Here is a 23,221-nt window from a genome sequence, read left to right as displayed (position 1 = left end):
CAATCTCTCTATTATCTATGATACAACGTACATTATGTATATAATTATCTACAACACGAAGATACATATGGATAATTATCTACGATACAAACGTACATTGTGTATTTAATTATCTGCGATACAAACGTACATTATTAATATAATTATCTACAATACAGACGTACATTATGTATTCAATTATCTACGATACAAACGTACTTTATGTATATAATCATTTACGATACAAACGTACTTTATGTATATAATTATCTACAATACAAACGTACATTATGTATACAATTATCTACGATACAAACCTACATTATGTATATAATTATTTACGATACAATATAACATGAAAGTATCATCTCACATTTGGTTTTTAATGCAAAATCCACCCTTTGTCATATTTGCTGTTTAGGGATCTATTGTATTGGGCTATTCCAATTGAAATCCACACTACTCCTGTGGAAGATTTGAGATATCTTCCACAAGGGAAGTACGGATTTTAAATTGAATGAACACATTAGGCAGCTCTATTTGAATTTCATACACTCTGAGAATGGGAGATAAACAACAACAAACCGACAACACCCAAAGTCAGAATGCAGTATTCGATGGCATTTATTGACATACGGCTTTTTTACCTAGGATAGTAACTACGTCTGTAGTAATTATTGTTGCCTGAGCATCCGGCCACTTTTGTGCTCACAAGGGTCAAAATTGAATTAATGATCAAAACATTTGGAAATCTTATTATAATGGTATCATAATTATTTTTATCAGTGAGAACCAAAAGAGCTACCTTTCACGGGATGAGAAATTTAAAATAATCAGTTGAGAACATGCCGAGTCCATGACAAATTGAAGCTTCTCTATCGAATTTAACACGCCGGCACTAGAATGGCGCATGCTATTGTCAAACATAAAAGCATTTCAAACAAAAATTATTTTTTAAAGCACTTCAATCACTATAGCATTGTTGTGGAATATAAAAGCAAACAAATAAATATTAAATCTTTGCACATGCTCTGTCTACGGATATCTAAGAATATTATACAATCTATCTAACATGTCTGTTTAAAACATTCAGAATATAGATATTGTATTAAGAGTTCAGTTTCTCTGGAACAAAAGACAGAAAGTAAAAATATTCACTTGAATACATGATCGGGAATGGCTTTCGTTTCTTCCCTTACATTATTATATATATAAACTGAAGAAACTTGGAGTCTGGTTGAAGCAATTACCTGGTTGAACTTAGAATCATGTATATACTATATAGGCCGTTCAAACACACAACCCAAAATTTTCTCAAAAGCAAATGTAATGTTTTCATTCAATAAATAGGCCATGTAACTCTTGATCCAATATATTCAATATACATTATGATCTTGATATCTGCATATTTACTCTAGTATAAAATTTGCTTTTGGTAAAAAAAAATCTACATTTCAATATGCGCGATTTGACGTTTTGCTATAAGCCCGGACTCAGTTTAGTTCTAAGTTCAGAGTAGGTTAAGAATAATCAATGGTCCGCTTGTATTGAATATCAATGTATGATGATCCTGACATAATATGCATATACGATCTACAGAACTGAAGGTATGATAGCACAAATCGGCCGCTTTCTAGTGCGGCCGCGGCATTCTGGCCGCACCGTAAAATTTCTCACTGGCATCGGTGTCTGGCCCAACTGGCGTTGGTGATCAATTTTCAATGGCTTTTTTTCTAAATTCTACGCCACTGCACGACTCAATACGCCGTATTAAAATTCAGTGTTTTGATTCGCAATACATGTATATCATGGCAGTTGGGGGTACAAGATCCGAGTGTTCTCTTTTGTTAGCACTGACTGAAGAGTCGAATTGACTCTAGTATAAATTTAGCCTTTGGTAAAATAAATCTACATTTCAATATGCGCGATTTGACGTTTTGCTATAAGCCCGGACTCAGTTAAGAATAATCAATGGTCCTCTTGTTTATACCGATCTCAGCCCACATACTTAGTATTCAGCAATCTTGAAGATTTTTATGCATGTGTTATCGGCAACTGCTAGCGTCTCTTCATCCGTGGACAGCGCTAATCCCCATGGTTCCGTTACAACTGTAGTATTACAGGCAACACACCGGCTATTGTCATATCTATACTGGTAGATACCTACTTCCCCCTGGTAGTTGGCAACAAATACGTCTCCCTCCATACTGCAGCATATACCAGTTGGATTCCAAGATTCGACAGAAACTCCATCTGGAGGATCGAATGTGATTAGAACTTGGCCGGTACGATCGATGACGTGTACAGCCCTCTCTTCATAGGAACTGATGATGATGTTATCGGTTGGTGTAGTACCGATAAAATACGGTTTTATTGGGACGTACATGCTGGTGATGTGTGTGCCATCTGGTTTCATGATGCTGATGTACTTTTTGGTTACGTTACCAGCAATCAAGTTGCCATCTGTGTCGAGGGCAAGTCCTTGGATCGTAGAGTCATCTTCATCCGAGTCGATGTTATCAGGAGATTGTGTAATGTAGCGATTTACGTATTTTCCATCTTCTTGATATTGCTTTACGTGATAAGTCTTTCCCGTTCCGAAAATGCGTCCGTTTGGATGCATAACAACACACCATGGATATGAGAATGCTCCCCCTCCAGTCTTATAATACCCGGTATCAATCAACTTGATTCGTGACCCTTCCGCTGAGAACACGTAACAGTCTGAAATAACAGAATTAGCTACAATATATGTCCCTACCTTTGTACAGATGATACCTCGACCCCTTCTCAATTCGCCAAACTCTTTAACTTTGTTCATTTTCAGCGGAGGAGAACCCAACTCAACTAATGTACTGATAACCGGTAAATTTGGCCTGAATTTTCGAAATTGTACTTTGCCCAGTTTTGGCGCGGTAGTTTGCAGCTTCCAAACATTTAATTCCCTAAGGGAACTTGTTATGTTGGCATACACAGCTGCTACTTCAAACTCGGACCCTTCCTGGGTGATATCTTTCGCAAGCATTCTTGTTACTTGAAGTCGAGCCCGGCTACCCTTTAACTCAATTAATTTGTTTCTCAAACTTGTCAATTTCCTTTCTTCGTACTGCTCTAGATTATCTTTGGATTCGCTGTATACTTCCTCTAAAATGTTAAGCATCTGCTTTTTAACCGATTTCATCGTTTTGTATAGCTCCGTGTTTGCCACAGATGACGCTGTTTTCAGTTTCTGTACTAACACTTCATTCGAAGCTATTAACTCGTCAATTTTGGATGCAACTTGCGCGGACTCTCTTTCTAGCTCCTGAATCTCCTTGCTTCTTTCAGCAGCGGCGCTGTCTAATTCAGCTTGTTTGTGTTCAGGATGGCGATGAGCAATCACGACACATTTACTGCAAATTGGCACGTCACACGTCTCACAGTAGAACATGAGGATCTCACCTTTGTGCTTCTGACAGGTGTTCTGGTCTGGTAACGATAGGGTCACTTTTCCTGATCGGATCTAATGTAAACAGCGAGTGGTGTTTTAATAGTTTGAAGATCTTATGCATTTTGGTGCAACTTTGGCAGAGATAATCGTCACATTCGAAACAAAGTGTCACAGCTTCAGCAGTAGTTACAGTTGTACGACCAGAAGGACCTTGAAGGAAAAGCAGAAGTGGTAAGAAATTAGAATTAACTGCATGATACCGAGTTGTCCAACTCATTTAAAAAAAATTAATATCTAAAGTTAACACTTTTTGCATTTGTCAGACATGTGAATGAGTGTTAGAAAATTAAGAACAGTTCTAATAGGCCAATCAAATTAAAAGATAAACCACCACTAATTGCAACAGAAACCATTTAATCACCATTCATTTCAGAAAAGTATATTAAAGAACACATTAAAAACTCAAAAACCGTATGTCGGAGACTGGTCAAACTATACTTTTTCTGAATCCTTATGATGAGAGCAAGACATTGGTATGGTTTTAAACAAGATTAATTTAGACTTTGAAACTTCACCCTCTGCATAAACGGCCATTTTGAATTTATGCAAATTAATTAGACAATGTTCCACTACTTGGACTTTTGGGGACTTTTGATATGGTGCGTTGAAGCCTTATTTTCCTTAGCCGGATTGGCCTATAATTGAATACTAAATTCACGTGCTTCATGCACAAACGCAGTATTCGCTGTAGAAGTGACTGACGTAAGGCTATCGTAGCAATAGATGAATACAATTTTTGACTATATCGTCCAGCACTACAACATTCACGCGATACCTTTGCATTGAACCATATCATGCTGATCACTCGCACCTGTAAGATTAGTATCTTTGAAAAGAGCAGTGGCGTAGCGACGGGGGGGGGGGGCAAGGAGGCACGTTCCCTGGGCGCCACCAATTAGGGGCGCCGAATCGACCAATTCAGCATGCAGGGCAATTACACTCAGAGAAATATTCACACGTTATGTAAAAAAACACGATGTAAATTAAATTATACACAATATATGTAAAAGTTTGTCAAAAACTTTTACCACACCAGTTTGTAAATGCTTCAATACATATTTGAACTGTAACGAAGCTAGTTTACCTAGTTTGTGTAATCATTGGATGAAGTGAAGTAAAATGTCAGCCAAAATACTTCGCTAATCTGAGAAAATCTACCTAACGTGTTATGTAAATCGACACACGTGTAGTTTTTACCTATTTCATGTAAGAAATTATAACGCAGACCGAAAGCAATGGCCGACACGACGTGTGTGTGATCGTGTAGCGCATGCCTGCTGAAACTTCATTCAAATAGGTAGGTTTCGGAGTCATTAAGCTTGAACCAAACTGGAGATTCGTTCGATAAGTTATGCATGGATTTCTTTGAGACTTTAAAAATGGCTATTTATGGGTTCATTTTGCTAGATTGATTAACATTAGAATTTACATGCACCGGGACATTACAGCGATCAATTACTGTACTGTATACTGCGCCCGGACCGGCACTGCGTGTATCTAGCAAATGTGTGTACGTGTTGAGATAGATCACAAATACCACAGGAGATCTTCTTTGGTAATACGGACAGTGTACCATAGACGTGATATGCATTGAAATGACTTCGATAATGTAGCCTAGTGTACCAAGTGTGGGACTCGAATTAGGCTTGAAGCCTTGAAGTGACAATGCATAGTGTACTATAGCATTGTATCGTACATGCGAGAGAGAAATGCTTACATTGAACATTAACTAGATAGCGGGTTGAACTGATAGAATGAAAAGAAAAACAAAATAAAATAGTTCATGCATGAAATTGCATTGTTGATTGAATGAATCTGACAGTTGACCAAGATCTGATGACTTCAAATCTATCATGAATTATGTTTCAGCATAAAATAAAACAAACAAAGAAAGAAAGAAAGCCCCAATCCTATTGACCTGTTTTTTTTTGTGCATAACTGGTATGTATTTTTTACATAATTCAAGGTTGTGTGAAAAATACCTATTTGTTATAGGGTTCATATGCACATAAATGTTATGTATTTTTTACATAAATTGTGTAAAATATTACATAACAATTATGTAGTAAAATACCTAATAGCTGAAGTAAAAACTGTACATAAAAGTTATGTAAATATTTTACCTAATATGTAAGTATTTTTTTTTACTTATCTGCTATGTTTTTTTACATAATTCATGGTTATGTGAAAATACCTATTTGTTTTGGAGTTCTATACGTACATCGAAGTTGTGTAAAATTTTACACAATTTGTTTTTTTTTCTGTGAGTGTAGTCTAAAATTGTAATCTTCTATTGCTATGGTAGTTAATCCGATTATAATGCCACTTCTACAGCGAATAGGGGCATGCGCCTGAAATGCTAACAAGACTAAACTGCGCATAATAGTAAAAAAGCGCTCTAACCAATTGAGCTACAGAAGACCACACCACTCCACGCCAAACATAAATTCTCCCAGCCACATTTCCCCAATATGTAATTTAAAAAAAAAAGTAAAATTAAGTTTGGCAGAGGTGGGGTTCGAACTCACGGCGCACCGCTATCATGGATACTCCATGAGCCTAGCGCCTTAGACCGCTCGGCCACATGTTTTGTTGGTATCCATTTGAAACTTATTTGAACATATAATCGCAACTTAAACATAGGCCTACCACGTGACAAGCAATGGCAGAAAATGTACCATATTTTGGAATTTTATTTGCTTGAAATTGAAATAAAATTCTCTGCCTCTTAAACGACATCAAATGTGCCACAATTGGGTATCACGAATCGTTATATCGAGGGTTGACAAACAGGCCTTAACTCAAAAAGTGCCTTTTTGAGAAAAATGAGTAAAAATAATATTTTGCATTGAGATGTGACCAAGTATTATGCTATAGATGCAATAGGAAGTTGAATTGAGTTAAGGCTTATGATTTTAATAATCTGTGGGTATTACACATTATTTTGGTACCAAAATCTCAAAATGGCCAAAAGTGAGTTAAGGCCTTCTGTTTGTCAACCCTCGATATATGATTTGCAGTAAATTTTCATATATTCTTTTATACATAGGATGCTTCAATTTTGACACAAAAAATATTTCATTGAAAACCCTCTTACACGGCTATTTAAAAAAGGTAATCACGCTTCCCTATAATGTGCAATAAATTAGCATTTAAAAGTTTTCTTATTTTAGCAGCATTTCAGAAACACTTGGCGTTTGGCGTGAAGAGGATTAACAGAAGACCACGGTTTTCATTTGGTCACGTCACAAAATAGGTAAAGGTTGCTCGAGAACTCTAGCTTCGAATTTGCACACGATAGTTACGCATTCGATGCTAGAGTACTTTACTATGGTTTTCGGTCGGACAGCGGTTCAATTTTTTACACCGGAGGTTATTTATTCTGTTAATGTTGAAATTTGAATGAAAGTTATTTCGATGAGTCAACTGTATCTTTTGAGCAAGATTTGCGTATTTTGGACAGTCTAAAATTTTGCTGAAGTGTAATTTTAGCAACATTTTTGATGCAATCGCCTGTCGTGATCGGCTGTGTTTACTTCTGACCTTCCATTGCTTTACACGGTGTCATGCTTCAGCGAATCCGACTAGATTTTGAATGCAAAGGTCTCTAGCCTAGAATGTGAAGCTATCGGTGAGCAAATTCTTGGCTAGAGTTCTCGAGCAAGGTAAAGGTCGACAGGGCTCAATGGATTTTGATCCTTTTTTCTATGTTACCAAGGTAACCAACCATCTGAGATATGTCAAACTGATCTTCTTTTTTAAAGATGTTCTTGCAAAGAGTAATCGGAGACCATTTTTGAAAATCAAAATCAGAGAATTTTTCAAAAATGATTTTTGTCCCCTGTGGAATCTCTTTTATCAAAATTAACATAAAATATTAAAATTACGCGCAAACTCTTAGCATATTCTCAAAATTGTGTGAGCTTATGACTGCAGGTAAGAAAACCTGCAAATGCCCATTTTCCCCAATTTGCAAAAATATTATATTAAGATATGACTTTTATTGCCAGTTAGGATTAAGATTTAAGTATCATTCATTTTAAATGAATCAAATCCATGGGTGTAGATTCATTTGCGTATATTTCATTTGGCAAAACAGGATAACATTTTTTGTTTAAATAAAATCCTGAATAAAATGAAATTCCTACTTACTTTGATCATCAGATCCCTCACAATTCGTACACATTATTGTAGCATCTTTATCAGCAAGGTTCTCTTGGATTAATGCTTCATTTCTTTTTCGAGATACAAAAGCGATTACGCCCAAATCAACGACATCACCAGACGGCAGTTTTGTCTCAGTGCTGCATGTTGGACATGGTAGTGATGTCGTCTCTTTCTCATCAAGCTGCTGTTGCAAACACTTGAGACAGAAAGAGTGAAGGCAGGATAATGTTTTCGGATCTTGAAGTAATTTATGGCAGATACCGCAATGGACAAGCTCATCGGTTGATGAATCTGTTGAAGTTATTGACGAGCCTGTGATCATTGATGCCGCCATTATAAAGTATGGAAAACCGACAGAAATGTTCTAAACACTGCGAATCTCTGTATTTCTGATGCTACATAGCACCAACACTGAAATTAAATGTGCACCGTGTCCTGTGGCATGGTTTGATGTGATGCAGGCCAATTCGCTGTCGTAGTGCACGTTATACCATTGGTTACTGCTCCAAGCCTGGGCTCATACACCTGTTCCGAATTTTGATATGCCATAGGCTTTGTGTTGTGATCATTTCGATCAGTGGTTCGTAACAAAGAAAGCGTGATCGAGTTGGCCTAGCAACGGTCATATTGTAACGTGCACCACGACAGCGAATTGTACGATCATTATTATTTAAATGCACTGGTTCGATCCAGTGATACCCTAAACAAAAGATGCTCAATCACTACAAATACTATTGTTTGACCCATTTGCAGATACAGGGTGAGTAAAAAAATGCAAAAGGGCAAATAATCTATCCTTATTTTAAAACTAGGTTTAACTTTAGGTTATATAACGTACCCGGTAATATAAATGATATATCCATTACCCAGCAAACACAAAAATGTTTTTAAAACATTTTAAATATGTTATATTTTGGGTTTTGGTTTAGATAAAAACATATTGCTAAATATTTTGTTAACACTTATAACATTATGTTAGAATATCTGCAGTAGGTTATCAACAAATGTTTTTTGAATGTTATGACAACGTTTTATACCCTTTATAAGTCCTTTATACAACCCAACATTTAAATGTTTTCTGGCAACCTCTTCTAACCTTTGGCGAATGCTGTCTAGTGCTTGCTGGGTAAAAGGGTAAAATGCTTGTGTGAAATAAAATGAAGTAATTAGCATTTACCGTTCCGTTTTTATGACACATTTTACAGCGACACCCAATTCTAGGTGTATCCTTCGTGTAAGAGAATATCAAACAAATCCCAAGTCTAATCCTAACCCTAACACTACCCTAACCCTAAATCCAAACCCTAACCCTAACTCTAATCCTATTAGTATTACGTACTCTCTTACACTAAGGATAAACCCAATTCTATTGATTGTCCACGGGACATCTAAATTTTGAATGTCAGCACACTCTATGTAAGGTAGATTTGGAAAACCCGCCATTGTGACCGATGTTCTCTCCCGATGCCTCTCCATATTACTCGTCCCCGTCCTTTACCATGAGTGGCTGTCCCATCTTGGCCAAACAGCACCTTAACCATGCTACGTCGACAGCTTGATTTACTTATAAAATACATGACTGGGTTTCAGAGTGATGAAAAAATATTCAATCCGATACGTTGTTGATCAATTTCAAATACGTCAATACCAAACAATCTCAACATGTCAAAAACTACACTTCCGACGGAAATAAAATTGCAAAACAAAGAAGATCAGCCCATTGGCCATTTTGACGAATGTTCCGTTTAATTCTGCTGACATTTGCTTGTCGGCTCTGGAATTGCGGACGGTACCGATTTTTTGCAATAGTACTAGTAGCTGCAATTTGGAGTGAAAATGAAATGGGATAGCGATCGGCAGAATGTTGAGAAATAATGTAAGTAGTTAGATGTCTAAATTAACGTTCAACAATCAAGATATAGATATACATGCAAGATTCTCTAAAATGCTACTCATAAAAGGTTTCTAAAATTTAATCTATCCTACATTTGGTTCTGATGAATGGCGACATTATTTCCTTGATCTGTTTGTAGCACAATACAAAAAAAAATGAGAAAGCAATCACTGGGCGTGTTTTTTTAGGGGGCATACATTTAGAGAAAACAAGAAATGTCTTTAAAAAGACAACGCCATGGATGAAGATCATGTTTCATAATTTTGCATTGCAAGTATACTTGGAAAGCTAGTAAATTTGAATGTTTGGCACAACTAACCGGGTGCGAAATATTGGCATTTATTGGTAAATACCACCAATGACATACTAGGAAATACTCAAAATTTTCATGTCGAAAGCTGAATTGGAAAATGTGTGCTAAATTGGTCTACATTTAATTCATACTTGTAACAAACGGCTCAATTGAAATCACATCCTCTGAGTTGTACAACAATCCAACAATCTATATTCAGATAACCTTAAGAATGTTTGCTGCTTAATTAAGGGATTTCATATCAACCACATTTCATGACAATCCAACTATCTATTATCAGTAACTGTTAACCTTGATATGACCATGATGGTTTTTACCTTTAGGGCCTAATTGTGATTACATGCACCACGTTTTATGAAAATCAGACTATCGATGCTCTGTTGACATCAAATGCGCTTGACACCACTTTGAACATTCTGACAATCCGACACAATATATACTTAGTCGACCTCAAATGACCTTTAACAATTTTGGGCAGAATTGTTATCCACAATCTGACAATCTGACAATCTATACTCAATTCACCTTGGATGACCTTGACCTGACCTTCAACATTTTCCGCTTACTAACCCACCATGTCCATAACAATCTAACTCCTTCGAATTCCTCTCAAATCTTTTATTCATATAAACTCCAAATTTCTGTCCTTTTACCTTTTCTGTGTTTTACTATTTACCAATATTTAGTATAAAATCAATTAAAAGCATGGTAATTAATTTTAGATATATTTATTCGCAATGTATAGTTTACTGGTAGTTACAATCACATCATAAGGCCACTAACAGTCAATTTTGAGTTTCCCGTCACATAATTTCTGAAAACAAGTGAGGTAACTTTTTCATTATTCATTATTTTCATTATATGACTAACACGAATGTAAAATGTGTTGTTATTTGCCACTCACTCACTTGAAGATGGATGTTTAGCCCTAATGAGATTCAAAAGTATATTAAAAATAGTCACAATAATGAATTCAAATGAGGGTCAGAAAATGAAGTGAGGGAGGTGACGGGAAACTCAAAATCGACTTTCATTGGCCTAATCAAAAAGACTGATTACTCAATCCCAGGGATTCCCAGTTGCTCTACATGTACCAAAAATTATAAAACCAAAGCCACTATCTACCCCAATTACTGGTATCCCCCCCCCTCGACGACTAGTGTCACTCCCAACATCAATTAGTGTTGGTAGTAGTGCACTATTTATACCCAGCTCTGGTCAGATCAGGGAATGGTCAGATAATGCTCATTATTATTGTTTAATTAGTGGTCACACTTTACTTGTCAATGCTTGTTGACAGCTTATCAGTAGTCAGATCAGCAGGGGTGCAATTGTATCCTTTTTCATAGAGCAAAATTGTTCAAAATGTTCTAAAAACCTTATTTGTGAACGGATTTTAATCGTTAACAAAGCAAAATGTATGTTTAATATATTAATTATTTCATTAATAGCAATTTCCTAAGTTTCCATCCATAAATAACCACAGAGCATTATCTGTTTACAAAATAAGTGTTTATTTTCAATTAGCCATCTTATCAGTAAAACTGATAGGAGGCCAAATTATAGTCAAATCAATTAGCCATCTTATCAGTAAAACTGATAGGAGGCCAAATTATAGTCAAAAAACAGATTCTTTGTCTGGTAGTCCCGGCAACCCAGTCTATATGTGGCTCAGTTGTAAACATACACAAACACGAACACGTTTTTGATCTCGTGAACACACTGGTGAATATGCTGCGCAAAATAAGATATAAACGAATGATATTCAAAAGGATTCTAACAGGTATGTATAAACTTACAAAAAATAATGCAAAGCGAGAAAATTTGTTTTACAGAACAAGTTTATACGTCTTTTATACGTTTACGTTTCTTGTAGTATCCTTAGGGGTGCCATATCCATTGAAAATATCATTGTTAATCCAAAGGTGGCGCTACAGGATTTGTAGCATTGTTTGAGCCAGTTTTGATATTACCAAATGTGCTAAAAATATACATACATAATTTACATAATTACCCGCAAAGTGTACAGCAACAAAATATATATAATTTTATTAAGCATGGTCTACCAACAACAAATAGGCACAGAAATAGGTAAAGTTCGATAGCCACAAATTACCAAATTCTAAAGCCCACAGAAGTGTAAAACCTGTAAGCATCAGGAACCGACAATAATCAAGTAATAAATATAACGCTTATGGGAGCAAGTAAGTCTTGGGTGTCTTTTTCAGGGCATATGCAACTGAAGGAGATATGTAGTTGTTCCATTCCTTGGATGTAATTGGATAGCATTGTTCCCGCCAATTTTGATATTACCACGTGTGCCATCCACTGTGATTTCTGGTAGAGGTTGTTTCAACCATTGTTGATTTTAAGAGAACGTAAATATATGGATTGACAACAGGTTAGATTCATCGAGCAAACAACAGCATTGTGTAACACTCACTGACTTACAACCGTATTACCGGTGTTCTCTACCGATACCTCTCCATATTACTCGTCTCCGTCCTTTACCATGCGTGGCTGTCCCGTCAATTTCAAATACGTCTATACCAAATAGCATTCCAAGCTGCTGCACCGGCACTGTGGAACTGCCTCCCACGTAACATCAGGGAGGCACGCTCAATCACAAGTTTCAAGAAACTCTTAAAATCTCATTATTATGTTTATTAATTTTATGCTTTGTTTACTATTTTGTATGTCCTTGTCATGCACTGTTATGCGCCTTGATCTATTTGTAAAAGGCGCTATATAAATCATGTATGTATGTATGTATGTATGTATGTATTTATGTATGTATGTATGTATGTAATAATCTCATCGTGTCAAAAACTAAACTTCCGACGGAAATAGAGTTGCATAAAAAGAAGATCAGCCCATTGGCCATGACCATAATTGACACTCGGCGAATGTTTCGTTCATATTCTGATGACATTTGTAAAGATTTGTTTTGTTTTCGTCGACGCAATGTAAGGAGTATCCTCATAATCATATACATGCAACAATTTAAAGTAGGGATGACCATCATAATTTCATGTTGCCCCTTTTGCTACAAAAGATTGTTTTCTGGAAAGAACTCATCAACAGAAGTATTTTGGTGGTTAAATGGTCAAAATCGGTCAAAAACTTTTCGAATTATGAATTTTCAAAGTTTCCCATTCTGACCGGTCATTGGAACGAAATAAATTGACAAAGTCTAAATATAGCAATGTGAGCAAAATTGGTATAAGCATATATTTACCTTTTGATATTTCTTTATTTTAATATATATGCAAACATGAAACAAGCATATTGTGAAAGTATCAAAGGGGTTTCTTATGAAATGGCACTTTACTAGTCAATAGCATGAAGTATTTCTTCAAACCGAGGCACTGAAATCATGCTTTTAGAAAACATTTGCCAAAAGTCATCCATAATGGCCAAAGTGGCACAAAATCAAAAGTCCAGGTGAACTTTTTTTCCACAACAATATATACACTACACATAAGAAAAATACTAATGTACTACAAGGGATTTTCAACATAGGAATCCAAACAATCAAGTACCAACATGCACAGCTTTGTCCTGATATCACTTCTGGGGTTTTAACAAAATGTTTATAACCTCTATTGTGATTGGCAGCAGCATAAGGTATCTCTTTGATAGCTGATAATGCCCAGCCATTCAGCAAGTGGCTAATAACTGACCTTGATAGGCTTGAATGAATACTGTCATGTGCTACAAAACCATCACACTCCAGGGCCTGGTCACTCCATATGCTACAGGGAGCACAATACTTTAACAATGGAGTGAAAGACTCATTATTGATTAGGTGCGTATTTTAAAAGTACAGCTCCTGTGCGTGTATAGCAGCAAGTCAGTGCAGATGGTATAAATATAAGAAAATGTTTAGGGTTGAGATCAGGTGAATAATAGAACAAATGAGCATGAAACTTCACATTTATGTTCAGAAAGGTGTCTATTTAACATGATTCGAAAGGTGTTTGGAAATTCCAAAGGGAAGCTGGTGATTTAATTTTTAACTCGAGATCTACTTGTCCGTTTTTTTTTCCTTTTTTACAGAGGGTATGATAGAGGTAATAACAACAACTCTGCCAAATTACAGCTCAGTAGGTCAAGGTGTTCACCTGATCTTATTCATCTGAATATTTTGTGCCATTCTGAGCAATGCTGCACTGGGCCACTGGCAATTAAGCGCACTGTGGCGATGGACCAATTTTGACTCACACTTACAGAAAAACCAAATAAGTTATGATGCTGTAATATGCAGGATAGTTACAAAACATAATTGGCATTAACATCTCCAATTTTTACAGAAAAATTATGAAAAATAAAAGAATGAGCTCAATTTAGAAATGTCTGTGCAAGCAGTGCACAGTTGAGCTCCCTGCATGTCTATGGGAGTGTTCTAATCAAGTTGATGGTTCATTGGTCATCCCTATTTAAAGTTAAAAGTATCAAGTAGATAAGAATTCCGGCAAGGAGAATTGCCTGTTTATAGCGTAGGTGTAACGCCGATGGATCGTATGGTATTCCTTCGACGTACCTGGCTTAAGACCTTCCGTTAAGACCTTGCAGATGTATGAAGTGTCGGTACTCGAATCACAGTCCAGATGAATATCTGGAAGTTGACCGCCATAATAAGAGAACGTAAATATGGTGATTGAATGACAAGTTAGATTCATCGAGTAAACAACAGCATTATGTAACATCTCTCACAACCGTATTACCGGTGTTCTCTCCCGATACCTCTCCATATTACTCGTCTCCGTCCTTTACCATGAGTGGCTGTCCCGTCTTGGCCAAACAGCGTCTTAACCATGCTTTTTCGATAGCTTGATCTACTTATCAAATACACGACTGGGTTGCGAATGGCAGCATTCAGAGCGATGCAAAAATATTGAACATTCAATCCGATACGTTGTTGATCAATTTCAAATACGTCTATACCAAACAATCTCAACGTGTCAAAAACTAAAATTCCGACGGACACAGAATTGCATAAAAAGAAGATCAGCCCATTAGCCATGACCATAATTGACACTTGGCGAATGTTTCGTTCAAATTCTGCTGACATTTGTAAAGATTTGTTTTGTTTTCGTCGACGCAATGTAAGGAGTATCCTCATATACATGCAACAATTTAAAGTTAAAAGTATCAAGTAGATAAGAATTCCGGCAAGGAGAATTACCTGTTTATAGCGTAGCGCCGATGGATCGTATGGTATTCCTTCGACCTGGCTTAAGACCTTCCGTGGATAATCAGTATAACGTTCATCAGGAGGCCAAATATAGCATGTAACTATTGGTCTACGGTAGAGAATGGATACCAAAGTACATGAATACACTATACCACACAAAATTGCTACAATAATAAGTTTCATAGCTCGTGTTTTCCCCTTTAAAACAAGATGCCTCATCGTGTGACATATTGCAAGGTATCTGTCGTATGTAGACAGTGTAACCAACAATATTGAACAAACAATGCAATACCATAGCAGGATAGTAGATCCAATATGCAATACGAACATTCCAATTGAAATGTTACCAAAACGTAGAGGATTAGTGAAAATATTTGTCAGCTGGTCAAGTGATATGGACAACACCGTTAGAAGGTCTGAGAAGGCCAAACTGACCAGGTACATATATGCAGATGTATGAAATGTCGGTACTCGAATCACAGTCCAGATGAATAGTGTGTTGCTGATCAAACCTATCGTGAGTATGATTGGTAATATAACTTTGAGTAAAACCCATTCGTATGGAAAATAACCAACATTAAACAATGTTGAATTGCTGAAATCTATGGTACGTGCGCATGTTGTTGAATCCATTGTCAATATTGACCGGAATGGGGTTATTTTCACCTTTGGAACTACGTAGTTCATCAAAATATCAGCAGATTTAGTGTTTGGACGAAGCAAAATCATGAAGATAAGAGACAATCACTCTTATTCATCGCTTTGATATCCTAAAGTTTAGTCCAGCATGGATAGTCGCAAGGAGTTGTCTGAGATGTGCAGCAATAATTCGTCTTTAAAAACCTCCGCTTGAATAATAATTATAAGTGCAATTAAAAACCTGCGCATTCCTCACCATGATCACGTTGCGAACATTATTAGCTCGTGCAGCAATGGATAACAGTTTAGTTTTTACCAGTGACTGGCGACACACACAGAAATTATGTATTTCAATGGATAACAGTGTGGTTTTACCAGTGACTGGAGACACACACAGAAAATTATGTATTGTAATGGATAACAGTGTAGTTTTACCAGTGACTGGCGACACACACAGAAATTATGTATTGTGTAATTTTACCAGTGACTGGCGACACACCCAGAAATTATGTATTGTAATGGATAACAGTGTAATTTTACCTGCCGTGACTGGCGACACACGCAGAAATTATGTCTTGTACTGGATAGCAGTGTAGTTTCCCAGTGTTTGGCGACACACACAGAAATTATGATAAGGATAATGAACTGAGTGCAATGCATTGGTCAAGATAATCGCACGCGCCGTGGAGTTATTGCATTTAGCTCGAGAGCCGATAGGCTCGAGAGCTAAATGCAATAACTCCATGGCAAGTGCGATTATCTTGACGAATGCATTTGCACTAGTACATTATCCGTCATATACTTTGAGTGTATTAAAACAATAGGCAATATTAATTGCTGCATTCATTATATTAGTTTGAATATTAGGTAAAATATCTTAAATTTTAAAAACACCGTCAGGTCATTGACCAGGTAGCATTTACTAGTAACTGGTTTAGAAAATCAATCACTGTATAAGTTAGCTATCAATGGTATCGAGAACGAAATTACAACGCATTGTCTATGGAGCAGTGTAATACACATAATCATGCATAACTCGCAAACGCAAAATCGGAATCAACTGAAATTTTGGGAATAAGTTTTTTTCGTGGATATCTACTGAAAAATGACATAAAAAGAGGATGCTAGGATCACGAAATACTCCTATATACTCGGTGGAGATTTTAACATTTCTGGTATGAAGCGGTGTCCAGATGGCATAACACTCCCAGAGGGGAGTCTTCAGACGAGGATTATAGAGATTGCTGATGATTACCATCTTGAGCAAAAAGTTGGCTTTCCAACTCGCAAAGACCCAATTACAGGCACAGAAAACATTTAGGATCTTCTATTCACTACAAGACCATCATCTGTGAATAATGTTCATCCTAATTCAGGAATGAGTGACCATGAAATAGTTATTGCTGATGTAACCATCAAAGCTGTTCACGCTTCTAAACCACCGAGGGTGATTTTGAAATGGAATAATGTGGATGTAGATGCATTTACAGCTGCAGCAGAGTGTCTGAAACAAAAAATATTTCATGATTGATCCAAGTACCAAGACTGTTGAATCAAACTGGACCTTTTTTTAAAGATTTCGGATATTGTTCATAATCATGTTCCTCAAAAGACAGTTAAAGGGAAAATTAGACCGCGGTGGCTCACAACAGAACTTTTAAGACTTACAAGGAAAAGAGAAAGATATTATGTTCGTGCCAAGAAAACTGGAAAATCTGGTGATTGGGACAAATTTAGATCTGTCCGCAAAGCTGTTGACCGTGAACTACGAAAGGCTAATCGTTCCCATGTAGAGAATGTTACATCAACTGATGACCCGAAGAAGTTCTGGCATTATATCAAATCTCAACGCAGAAACGGCTCAGGGATCAAGGTTTTGAAAGTTAATGACACAAACATTATCACAGATCAGGGGAAAGCTGAGGCACTAGCCAATCAATTTAGTAGCGTCTTCACAAGGGAGGATGATACACAGTTACCACATCTGCCTGAGAGCATCTATCCAGATATGCCGGACATCAAAGTGTCTGTGGAAGGTGTGTTAAAATTGCTCCAAAAATGGATGTTTCAAAAGCAGCTGGTCCTGACCAGATTCCAAACAAGGCGCTGAAGCTGGCTGCAAATGAGCTTGCCCAATACTTTCAACAATCTTTGGACTCAGGTGTATTGCCGCCAGACTGGAAGAAGGCTAATATCACACCATTGTTTAAAAAAGGAGCTTCATCTGATCCAGCTAACTACAGGCCTGTATCCCTGACCTCAGTATGTTGCAAGTTATTAGAACATATATTTGACAGTCAGCTGATGAAACATCTAAACCAACATCGGATACTTGCCGAGAATCAACATGATTTTCGGAGAGGGCGATCCTGTGAGAGTCAGCTCATCTTGACATTCCATGATTTCGCTCATAATCATAACAAACGCATTACTACCGATGTAGCTGTGTTAGACTTTTCGAAAGCGTTTGATGTTGTGCCTCATCAAAAACTTCTCCATAAAATATATTTTTGTGGTATAAGGGGGAAAACCAAAAATTGGATTTCAGCATTTCTCACCAATCGTCTGCAGCGAGTTGCTGTCAATGGTGAATTCTCTAGCTGGCATGAAGTACTTAGCGGCGTACCTCAGGGGACGGTACTGGGCCCACACATGTTTCTTCCTTTTATAAATGACATTCACAATGCTGTTGGAGGTGTTACTAGACCTTTCGCAGATGATTGTCTAATTTATCGTAACATCAATTCCGAGGCAGATGAAAGGCTGCTACAGGCCGATCTTGACAACCTCACTATAGTTGGGCTAATACGTGGGGTATGCGCTTTAACGCTGGAAAATGTAAAATGATGCGAATGAATCGCAAACGCAACCCTGGTGAACCTTCTTATGAAATGTCTGGCACTCGTCTTGAGGCAACCACAGATTCTACATACCTCGGGATAATCATCCAAAATGATCTTGGGTGAGAAAAACAGACTCAGCATGCAGTCACCAAGGCAACAAGAGTCTTAAATTACATCAAGCGCAATTTCTACATGTGCTCCAAGTCTGTTAAAGGGAGGCTTTATCTAGATCTGACGCTGGTTCGGCCACACTTAGAGTATGGAGTTGCTGCGTGGAATCCATACAAAAATTGTCACCAGTCTGCGTTAGAAAAGGTGCAACGTAGAGCTGCGAGATTTGTTCAAGGTGACTACAAGAGAGTCAGCAGCGTTACAGAAATGTTATGTTCTTTCGGATGGGAAAGGCTGACAGACAGACGGGAAACCCACCAAGTCACACAACTTTACAAGATCATCAACCAAGACATCGACATAGATTCATCCGACAACCTCAAACCAAAACTTCAAAGAAACAGGAGGGGAAACAACACCCAATTTGATATACCACACTTCATATCTACGGCGTACATCAATTCATTTTTTCCACGGACCACAAGACTTTGGAATGACCTACCTCAAGACATCATTGACATCCCTACCCACAAGACCTTCAGAGACAGCTACTTGGACTACATTATTAAAGACAAGAATTAGACAACCACTCCTAGCGACCTCCTAGCAAAGCTCCCAAGAGGAAGATTCAGGAGGAAACCAGCAAAGTACAAAGTACAAAGTAGAATAACAGTGTAGTTTTACCAGTGGCTGGCGACACACATAGAAATTATGTATTGTAATGAATAACAGTGTAGTTTTACCAGTGACTGGTGACACACACAGAAATTATGTATTGTAATGAATAACAGTGTAGTTTTACCAGTGACTGGTGACACACACAGAATTTATGTATTGTAATGGATAACAGTGTAATTTTACTAGTGACTGGCGACACACACAGAAATTATGTATTGTAATGGATAACAATGTAGTTTTACCAGTGACTGGCGACACACACAGAAATTATGTATTGTAATGGATAACAATGTAGTTTTACCAGTGACTGTCGACACACGGAAATTATGCATTGTAATGGATAACAGTGTAGTTTTACCAGTGACTGACGACACACACAGTAATTATGTATTGTAATGAATAACAGTGTAGTTTTACCAGTGACTGGTGACACACACAGAAATTATGTATTGTAATGGATAACAGTGTAATTTTACTAGTGACTGGGGACATACATTATATATTGTAATGGATAACAGTGTAGTTTTACCAGTGACTGGCGACACACACAGAAATTATGTATTGTAATGGATAACAGTGTAATTTTACTAGTGACTGGCGACACACACAGGAATTATGTATTGTAATAGATAACAGTGTAGTTTTACCAGTGACTGACGACACACACACAAATTATGCATAGTAATGGATAACAGTGTAGTTTTACCAGTGACTGGCGACACACACAGGAATTATGTATTGTAATAGATAACAATGTAGTTTTACTAGTGACTGACGACACACACACAAATCATGCATAGTAATGGATAACAGTGTAGTTTTACCAATGACTGGCGACACACACAGAAATTATGTATTGTAATGGATAACAGTGTAATTTTACTAGTGACTGGCGACATACATTATATATTGTAATGGATAACAATGTAGTTTTACCAGTGACTGGCGATACACAGAAATTATGTATTGTAATGGATATCAGTGTAGTTTTACCAGTGACTGGCGATACACAGAAATTATGTATTGTAATAGATAACAGTGTAGTTTTACCAGTGACTGGCGACACACACAGAAATTATGTATTGTAATGGATAACAGTGTAATGTTACTAGTGACTGGCGACACACACAGAAATTATGTATTATAATGGATGACAGTGTAGTTTTACCAGTGACTTGCGACACACAGAAATTATGTATTGTGTAATTTTACCAGTGACTGGCGACACACCCAGAAATTATGTATTGTAATGGATAACAGTGTAATTTTACTAGTGACTGACGACACACACAGAAATTATGTATTGTAATGGATAACAGTGTAATTTTACTAGTGACTGACGACACACACAGAAATTATATATTGTAATGGATAACAGTGTAATTTTACCAGTGACTGGCGACACACACAGTAATTATGTATTGTAATGAATAACAGTGTAGTTTTACCAGTGACTGGTGACACACACAGAAATTATGTATTGTAATGGATAACAGTGTAATTTTACTAGTGACTGACGACATACATTATATATTGTAATGGATAACAGTGTAGTTTTACCAGTGACTGGCGACACACACAGAAATTATGTATTGTAATGGATAACAGTGTAATTTTACTAGTGACTGGCGACACACACAGGAATTATGTATTGTAATAGATAACAGTGTAGTTTTACCAGTGACTGACGACACACACACAAATTATGCATAGTAATGGATAACAGTGTAGTTTTACCAGTGACTGGCGACACACACAATTATGTATTGTAATGGATATCAGTGTAGTTTTACCAGTGACTGGCGATACACAGAAATTATGTATTGTAATAGATAACAGTGTAGTTTTACCAGTGACTGGCGACACACACAGAAATTATGTATTGTAATGGATAACAGTGTAATGTTACTAGTGACTGGCGACACACACAGAAATTATGTATTATAATGGATGACAGTGTAGTTTTACCAGTGACTTGCGACACACAGAAATTATGTATTGTGTAATTTTACCAGTGACTGGCGACACACCCAGAAATTATGGATTGTAATGGATAACAGTGTAATTTTACTAGTGACTGACGACACACACAGAAATTATGTATTGTAATGGATAACAGTGTAATTTTACTAGTGACTGACGACACACACAGAAATTATATATTGTAATGGATAACAGTGTAATTTCACCAGTGACTGGCGACACACCCAGAAATGATGTATTGTAATGGATAACAATGTAGTTTTTCCAGTGACTGGCGACACACACAGAAATTATGTATTGTAATGAATAACAGTGTAGTTTTACCAGTGACTGTCGACACACGGAAATTATGCATTGTAATGGATAACAGTGTAGTTTTACCAGTGACTGACGACACACACAGTAATTATGTATTGTAATGAATAACAGTGTAGTTTTACCAGTGACTGGTGACACACACAGAAATTATGTATTGTAATGGATAACAGTGTAATTTTACTAGTGACTGACGACATACATTATATATTGTAATGGATAACAGTGTAGTTTTACCAGTGACTGGCGACACACACAGAAATTATGTATTGTAATGGATAACAGTGTAATTTTACTAGTGACTGGCGACACACACAGGAATTATGTATTGTAATAGATAACAGTGTAGTTTTACCAGTGACTGACGACACACACACAAATTATGCATAGTAATGGATAACAGTGTAGTTTTACCAGTGACTGGCGACACACACAGGAATTATGTATTGTAATAGATAACAATGTAGTTTTACTAGTGACTGACGACACACACACAAATTATGCATAGTAATGGATAACAGTGTAGTTTTACCAATGACTGGCGACACACACAGAAATTATGTATTGTAATGGATAACAGTGTAATTTTACTAGTGACTGGCGACATACATTATATATTGTAATGGATAACAATGTAGTTTTACCAGTGACTGGCGATACACAGAAATTATGTATTGTAATGGATATCAGTGTAGTTTTACCAGTGACTGGCGATACACAGAAATTATGTATTGTAATAGATAACAGTGTAGTTTTACCAGTGACTGGCGACACACACAGAAATTATGTATTGTAATGGATAACAGTGTAATGTTACTAGTGACTGGCGACACACACAGAAATTATGTATTATAATGGATGACAGTGTAGTTTTACCAGTGACTTGCGACACACAGAAATTATGTATTGTGTAATTTTACCAGTGACTGGCGACACACCCAGAAATTATGTATTGTAATGGATAACAGTGTAATTTTACTAGTGACTGACGACACACACAGAAATTATGTATTGTAATGGATAACAGTGTAATTTTACTAGTGACTGACGACACACACAGAAATTATATATTGTAGTGGATAACAGTGTAATTTCACCAGTGACTGGCGACACACCCAGAAATTATGTATTGTAATGGATAACAATGTAGTTTTTCCAGTGACTGGCGACACACACAGAAATTATGTATTGTAATGAATAACAGTGTAGTTTTACCAGTGACTGTCGACACACGGAAATTATGCATTGTAATGGATAACAGTGTAGTTTTACCAGTGACTGACGACACACACAGTAATTATGTATTGTAATGAATAACAAAATCTTCAACAGTAACAGCATGAAGGTCAGCTACTGTTGCATGCCAAACATGCGCAGCGTTATAACATCCCATAATGCGCGCACTAACAAAAGCAATGAAAGCAAAACACCTAAGAAAATGTGTAACTGCAGGAAAAAGGACAGTTGCCCCCTAAAAGGGAAATGCTTGAGTAAATCAGTTGTTTACAAGGCTACTGTGAAATCTCAAAATGTAACAAAAGAGTACATAGGCCTTACATGTAATACTTTTAAAGAAAGGTATAACAACCACTCAAAGTCATTCAGATCAGAT

At 36.8% G+C, this 23,221-nt stretch overlaps 1 protein-coding gene across 1 annotated transcript; it reads right to left on the bottom strand.

The window, feature by feature from the left end:
* Positions 1-1,961: 1,961 nt before the first annotated feature.
* On the bottom strand, positions 1,962-8,118 carry LOC140136659 (uncharacterized). The gene is given in 3 exon segments (XM_072158333.1): positions 1,962-3,426; positions 3,428-3,619; positions 7,622-8,118. Coding segments are annotated over 3 exon segments (1,980 nt in total). The 5' UTR covers positions 7,971-8,118; the 3' UTR covers positions 1,962-1,987.
* Positions 8,119-23,221: the final 15,103 nt, after the last annotated feature.

The sequence above is a fragment of the Amphiura filiformis genome, chromosome 16 (assembly GCF_039555335.1).
Source record: "Amphiura filiformis chromosome 16, Afil_fr2py, whole genome shotgun sequence".
Taxonomy (NCBI): domain Eukaryota; kingdom Metazoa; phylum Echinodermata; class Ophiuroidea; order Amphilepidida; family Amphiuridae; genus Amphiura; species Amphiura filiformis.
Note: the sequence above shows the minus strand (reverse complement) of the source record. Positions and strands in the feature narration are given on the sequence as shown.